Raw genomic sequence first — 7,500 nt, forward strand, 5'->3', positions numbered from 1 at the left:
CCTCCTCCTCCTCCTCCTCTCTCTCCTCCTCCTCCTCTCCTCCTCCTCCTCTTCCTCCTCCTCCTCCTCTCCTCCTCCTCCTCCTCCTCCTCCTCCTCCTCCTCCTCCTCCTCCTCCTCCTCCTCCTCCTCCTCCTCCTCCTCCTCCTCCTCCTCCTCCTCCTCCTCCTCCTCCTCCTCCTCTTTCTCTTTCTCTTTCTCTTTCTCTTTCAATATATACACAATGCCTATTTATCCCTGCATGGTAATTTCAGGCACTGAAATCATGGAAGAAATACCAAGTGTACAAGCCAAGACGGATGCCCTGCTGGAGTGCTCTGCAGTGTGTGAACAAGGTCTGAAATCTGTCGGCTCTCAGCAGAAACTCTACATTGCCCTGTCAGTCCTGTGTGCTATTGTCTTATTGGTGTGCCATATTGTGATATGTACAGAGTCGTCATCTGGCGTGACCCGCGGGTTCCTGGGCCTGTTGCTGATTTTGTTTACGTTCTGTCTTTCATACCTGCTCTTTATGGCAACCATTTTCTACAGCTTTGAAAGTAATAAGATCAAAGAAACAAAGTTAGGGATAGAGCATCAGCTGGACGAGCTGAGGGAGAAAAATGCGCAAATCTTCGAAGAGGAGAGGAAGAGGTCGCAGTCATTCATCAAGTGACCAAGGATCAGGGGATTGGAATCAAATGATTGTGATAATGGCTCCGAGCTGCTGTGAAAATTCCGAATTCCAAAGACAATGATTTTGCTGTCTGTCTGTGAGGAAATCATACACATTACCTAAGACTAAATGGAGCATGAAGAAAGGATTCATTAGTATTGAAATTTCAGTTTATTAGTAGTCAAACTTTCAAGAAGCAAAAAGGGAATCCATAGTACTGTAACAGTAACAGTGTCTTTACAGTATTAAAAGTTTTGTGAGCTTTACCAAGAATTCCATCTTCCTGACTTAAGTGGGCATTCTCCCTTTTTGTGCAATGTCAAGATTGAAGTTTGAAGAAGTATCTTAAATGAAATGCATGAGAAAATGCACAATAAGGAAAGACACTTTTGTTTCTAACCTTTTTTTCATGCTCTACAGTTTTAGACATAGATTTTTCTTATTACTGTAACCTAATTGAAATGCTTTAAAAAAAAAGTGGTATGGTATGTTTGTTCACTTGCTGTGATTATGAAATCTGGGAGACCGAATAGCATTTTCTATTAGACAAGTAATAAGGGAATGCTATGTCTTGCTCATACCATAACAAACAACTTAAGTGATTTTATGAGCTCAAAGTAGTTCTTTGCTAGTTCATTAGTTTTAAATGGCTTTCCTATACAAGGTATTTGACAATAACTATGTATAAACGTTTTAATGACAAAACCTTTTTCTACTCGTAACAAAGTTCCCCTCTATACAAACTTAACTTTTCAGGTTCGTAGTTTTTTTCATGTACTTTAAGTAGTGTTAATCAATCTTTTAAGACAGCAGTGAATATTATAGTTCAATTTTATCAAGGGCATCTATTTTTGTGTAACATGTTAAGCACCTCATTGTCTTGATGTTGACTTTAAATCATTATATTCCTAGTCTCTATATAGTGATGAACTACAGTCTTTATAATGTAAAACAACAAAAAGAGAGTAGATGTAGAGACAGTAGTAGGTGAAGGTGTTCCTTAGGAATGTGTGTTTATTATTGTTAACAGGTTACTGGTTTGTGTAGAAAATAGATGGAAGAAGAGGGTAATGTGAATGGAAAGTGGTTAATGGCAACTAGCAACAGCATGTGAGTGATCTTTGTTTTGCAATGTGATTACATGATTTTAGGAAAACTTTTAGCCAATAAAGAAATTATTGTATTTTTTTATAACTGCAGTATATTTAGATGTAAAGTATGATGGCAAAGCAAGTTTGAGGAGAATTGATTTTGTTTAGCCCACTGCGTACGGGTGTCATGACATACATGACGTAGGAGCTTTGGCCTGACGACGGGCGTCATAACGTACGGGGATTTTGGAATACTATGCTATTTTATTGTGCTATGAAAAAGGAATGAGTGATGGTGGCTACTGCAGTCATAATTACTATAATTACCATAATACCGTGCTAGCTTAACATCCAAAACCTAGATGGCACCACTTTTTCCTAGCACCAGCAGGAGAGAGAGCCTTGAATGGCACCCATCCACGGTCTCTAGCAAGCACTGTCTCTATAGAGCGATGGCACACATTAAGTTGATGAACCCTTGCTCAAAACTACTGCCGATGAAGGATGTGCAGGCAGAACGAGAAGAGGAAGGTGACTCAATCCATACCCAGTGTCTAAAATGTGTTCCTGTGCCAATATGGATGCCTTTCATTGTGGCACTCACAGTCACAAGCACAGGTTTCATTCCTCTTCTCTACCTCTTCTTGTTATCTTTATTGTAGGGGGTTATATGTTTCGTATTCGTTCATGACAGCACAAAAATAGGAAAAAATAAAGTTGTCTTTTGTCCTCCCATAAAACAGCAATACTTCTATCACATTGAGTATAAAGGAAATAATGAGCTAATATGGATAATATACTACAATTTTAGTCAACTGCAGCACTGATAGAGCCTGTTATATGGCACATATAAGTCTCTAAACTCAATAAAACACACAAAAAAACAAAACACAAAAAACGCTCTAGTTTTTCAATGAATGACTAAAAGAGAGAGAGAATATTCAAATTATAATGCTTCAAGCAGTCTCTCTTTAAAATAAAGCTTATCCTGGAGGCTGGGCAAGCAAATTTATCCCCGTCTGCAATGGGTTAAAAGACTTTTGATATACATATTTTCAATTAATACAAGTCTTAAAGGAAGTACATTAAAGGAAGCCCAGTTTCAATGCACATAGGTCTCTCAGTACTTCAAGGAATCCAGGAATACAAAAAAATAGTTTTCATTATAGAGATCACAATATGAGCAACAAAACCCTTTTAAGTAAGTTTGATTTTTGCTCCTTGTAAAGAAATCTTTTAGCCACTCTGGTAAGTAGTAAACTGCTATAGTTATCCCATTGCGGACTGGTGTCATGACACACATGATGCAGGAGCTTTGGCCTAATGGCAGGTGTCAGGACATACAGGACATTTGGGGATTTTGGATCACTATGCTATTTTTTTGTGCTATGAGTAAGGAATGAGTGAGGATGACAATTGCAGTTATGATTACTATAATTACCATAATATTGAGCAAACTTAACATCCAAAACCTAGATGGTACCACTCTTCTAGCACCAGCAGGAGAGAGAGCCTTGAATGGCACCCCTCCACGGTCTCTAGCAAGCAATATCTTTATAGAGGGGTGACACACAGCAAGTTACCAACCTCTTGGGCTAAAGTACCGCCGATGTAGGATGTGCAGACAGAACGAGAAGAGGAAGGTGACTCAAACCATTCCCAGTGTCTAAAATGTGCTCCTGTGTCAACAGGGCTGCCTTTTACTGTGACACTCACAATCATAAGCACAGGTTGTCTTCCTCTTCCCTACATCTTCATGTTATCTTCATTGCAGATGGTTATGGTTTTGCATTCGTTCATGACAGCACACAAATACAAAAAAATAAAGTTACTTTTGTCCTCCCATAAAACAGCAATACATTGAGAATAAAGAAAATAATGAACTGACATGGATCACATCCTACAATTTTAGTCAATTGCAGCACTGATAGAGCCTGTCATATGGCACATATAAGTCTCTAAACACAGTAAAACACACAAAAAATAAAACACATAAATGACTAGTTTTACAGTGAGGACTGAAAGAGAGTGGGAAGTGATGTGTGAAGCTGCCTTGCTCTAAATTAAAACCCATCCTATAGATTGGGCATGCAAATATGTCCCTCGTCCGCAGTGGGTTAATATGTTTGAAATTGGTAGATAATAAATGTGTTTTCTTGCTTTGCTGTCATATTAAAAAGAAATATTAGTCAGTATTTCTGACAATTTAGGATTAAAATGGCTAATATTTCACATGCATGTGGTGCCATTTAATGTGCTGCTCAGATAAGGAGTGAGTTAAAGATTATTACACATTTTTATTTTGATAACGTACCCATATGCCCATGAAATACATATCCAGCATTTTGATAGATAGAACAATAGTTAATTGATGTGCTTCAAATGTTCCTTAATATTGTTTGAAAGTCTGGATCTGGATATGAACGCTGAATTTGTGTATGTAAGTTTTCTCACAAGTTTTTATTTTTATTTTCTTTATTTTTCATGTTATTGGTTTGTAATATTGTTTGCACAGTGTTTGTGTAGGTACTTAAATGAAATAGTTCAAGAAAATGATTAGTTCAACCTCTATGTCGTGATACCAGATGAACAGCACTTGAATAAGCTCAAACCATCTGAAGAATGTATACGTACTTTGCCTCTCAAAGATTACTAGTTATACGGGGTTTTAAATGTTGTTTCATGAGCTCTACTCGTAATAATACCAACCTTGCATGTTCAAAGGAAGAAACTTGTATCGATTTCACTAATGGAGACTTCTTCATTATTATTCGTTTGAAAAGGTGTGTTTTTTTTCTCTTTTTTTTTTTTAAAGATTTTTTCAACTTATTATTTGCTATAGAGCCAATGTTCCAATGTTTGATATTATTGTCAGATCTTGTTGTTTATGTGAGATATTGATTTACTTTTTATTTTTTAACTGATAGATTTATTTCAATTATTTTAAGGAGGTACTGAATGCAGACAGTATGCAAGGTATATTAGAACATGTTTATTTACCAAATGCTTTTGTACAGCAAACTTATGAGTTTATTGTGACAGGATAATGGTCAATTAAGAGAGGAGGATAAGGCAGTACCATAACTTTATGAAAAAGGAACCAGCAGAGTGATTTCAATAACGTCTCTGCATAATTTACAAATTTTTCAATAAACGTGATATTTAATATAAGGATATTTATTTAACGTGTGCTACTCCAACAGTTTTGGAGGGATATTGGTGGTGTTGTAATGTGTCACAAATCAGACTTGAATTGAATGTTTGAAATGCAGTAATTCTGGTGTGGAATATGATTTGCTGTGTTATTTTTTATTTTATTTTATTATTATTTTTTACCGAGTTTGCACTTCAATAGGAGAAGAGTTCCTTGAGTATATATATTGGTGTATCTTTTACCGTTTCTGCTGCTGGTTATTCTCTTATTTTACATCGTTTTTAAAATTGGTTTTCTTATCATTTAGCGTATGCTCTCATGAAGAGAGATATAGTGTTTGGTAGAATACACAGTAAATAATCTTATTCTTATCTTTAGCTGAAAATGGGTCTGCAAGATCCAGTCTTACTCTTATTGTTGATATTATTATATTATTTTTTAAAATCATCATTGCTATTTTTTTATTTTTTTTTTTTACCATAAACCTAGTTTCTAGTTGCTTTTGTATGTTAATTAAAGCATATACTGTTAATTTGTTCTGCCTTTGTTTGTATGTTGATACTTTTGTTGTGTCCCATATCTGCTTTTCAGTGCTAACCAAACCAAGAGTTTTACGTTCAACAAAAAGGGGCCAATACTATTCCTATTTGTATTACAAGACAGTTCTGTGGATTGTGCATCGTTAACTAACTTACACACTTATTATGTGATATTTTATTGTATGGCATGTGTTAAAGATGGCATTAAGTCCTATAGAAAAATTCACATTTTTCATTTCATTTCATTTCATTTTCATTGTATGTGGTGATAATAATTATTTATACTTGGCTTTAAATTTAGGAAGCAGAGGTTGATTATGCTTGAAAGAAAAAGCCTAAATAAAAAGAATTCAAAATCACAAACATTTATACATTGGAGAATGTGATTAAGTATCGAGTTCATGAAACGGTGATTTTTTCTTATGACTTTTATTTCATCTTGGCTTTCTGTTATGCCATTGTGGTATAATTAAAAGAAAGGAAGGTACCTATGATATGTTTGCTAGCTTACAGGTGTGATATAACTATATAGTGGGACCATATAAACTATTGCTCATATAAACATAGGCTGGGCCAGCTGTAGCATTGCATTCCTGATTGCATTATTTTCAACTTAGGATAGATATCTAATATTGTTCACTTGTTTTTCTTGCCAGTATTACTACTATCTTTTTCATTTTTTTTTATAGTTCACATTGTTATTGCAAGTCACAAGTTATAGCTCCTTTTTCAGTTCCTTTCCCCCAGAGAGTTCACAAAGAAATTTACATTCTGAAAGTTATATCATTATTTCTTTTTCTTTTTTTAATGCATTTTTCTTGTCTCTCCGAGGATAACTTTTTCCAAAAGAAATGGACTTACTGTTGATTTCCAAAGTAGAATTCACAGTTCTTTTTCCTTCTAAATTCCTTTTTTGTGTTGTTATGCCATTACTTCTTTCTTTTGATATTGTTATTTATAAGAAACTATGGTTCTTACCGACCAGGGACATGAATTGACCTTGGGTTAAATCTAGTACATAATAAAGCTTTAAATGTATGAACAGAATCAGAAGGGGAAAGATTTTTTCCAGTAGGTAAACTTCTTAAAGCAGCCATGTTCCCTTTCCATGCGGAAATAGTAAAAGGAAGTCTTCATATTACAAATTAGAAAACTCCTAATAGGTCTCTTCATTTACTATGTGATTTTCAGATAATGACAATAACCCAAAAACGGGGAACTACATAGGATACGTGATATCCTATTCATGTTTTTTTATTTTTTTTATTATTATTATTATTTTTTTAAATGAATGTTTATGGTCTTCTAATAGACTTAGATTGTGATATCCATTATGAATGGGTATTAGACCAAACCATAAAGTGTGCTTAGATTGATTTAGGTAGTATTTGCCTAAAAATGTTTTCTATTTTATTGTGTGTGAGCATATATCCATACAGTACTAACTACCATGTGCCAGTTTCCTGTAAAAGGTTTATGCTTTTCCATAACAATAAAGGAAATAAAAAAAAGGCTGAGTAGATTATATTTATTTACATCCTATGATGTCCATAAAGGAACTAGGGAGGAGGAAAAGAAGTTAGATGGTATAGTATAGAGGAGATGGAGGAAGATAAAAGGACAGTAAGAGAAAAGAAAAAAAGGCAAAGAGAAAGAAGGAAAGAAAAAATGAGTGACTGTATGAGGGTGAGTGAGTGAGTGAGTGAGTGAGTGAGTGAGTGAGTGAGTGAATGAATGAATGAATGAATGAATGAATGAGTGAGAGTGAGTGAGTGAGTGAGTGAGTGAGTGAGTGAGTGAGTGAGTGAGTGAGAGAGAGAGAGAGAGAGAGAGAGAGAGAGAGAGAGAGAGAGAGAGAGAGAGAGAGAGAGAGAGAGAGAGAGAGAGAGAGAGAGTGAGAGAGAGTTAGTGAGTGAGTGAGTGACTGAGCATCTGAGAATGAGTGACTATGAGATTGAGGGACTTCATGAGAGCGAGTGATTGAGTGATCGAGTGATCGAGAGAGTGAGTGAGTGAGCGAGCGAGCGAGCTAGTAATTGGATGATAGTAACTACATGAGAAT

The 7,500-nt window shown here is 35.5% G+C and overlaps 1 protein-coding gene across 1 annotated transcript in view; it reads left to right on the forward strand.

Moving 5' to 3' along the window:
- The window catches only part of LOC122256560 (putative neutral sphingomyelinase), a 19,944-nt gene extending 14,508 nt beyond the window's left edge, over positions 1-5,436 (forward strand). The window contains exon 8 of the mRNA XM_086549864.1: positions 254-5,436. Coding sequence (XP_086405990.1) covers positions 254-654 — 401 coding nt within the window. The 3' untranslated portion in view covers positions 655-5,436. The remainder of the gene's footprint in view (positions 1-253) is intronic.
- The last annotated feature ends 2,064 nt before the right edge of the window (positions 5,437-7,500 follow it).

The sequence above is a fragment of the Penaeus japonicus genome, unplaced genomic scaffold (assembly GCF_977035675.1).
Source record: "Penaeus japonicus unplaced genomic scaffold, GWHDUDI00000001_assembly GWHDUDI00000002, whole genome shotgun sequence".
Taxonomy (NCBI): domain Eukaryota; kingdom Metazoa; phylum Arthropoda; class Malacostraca; order Decapoda; family Penaeidae; genus Penaeus; species Penaeus japonicus.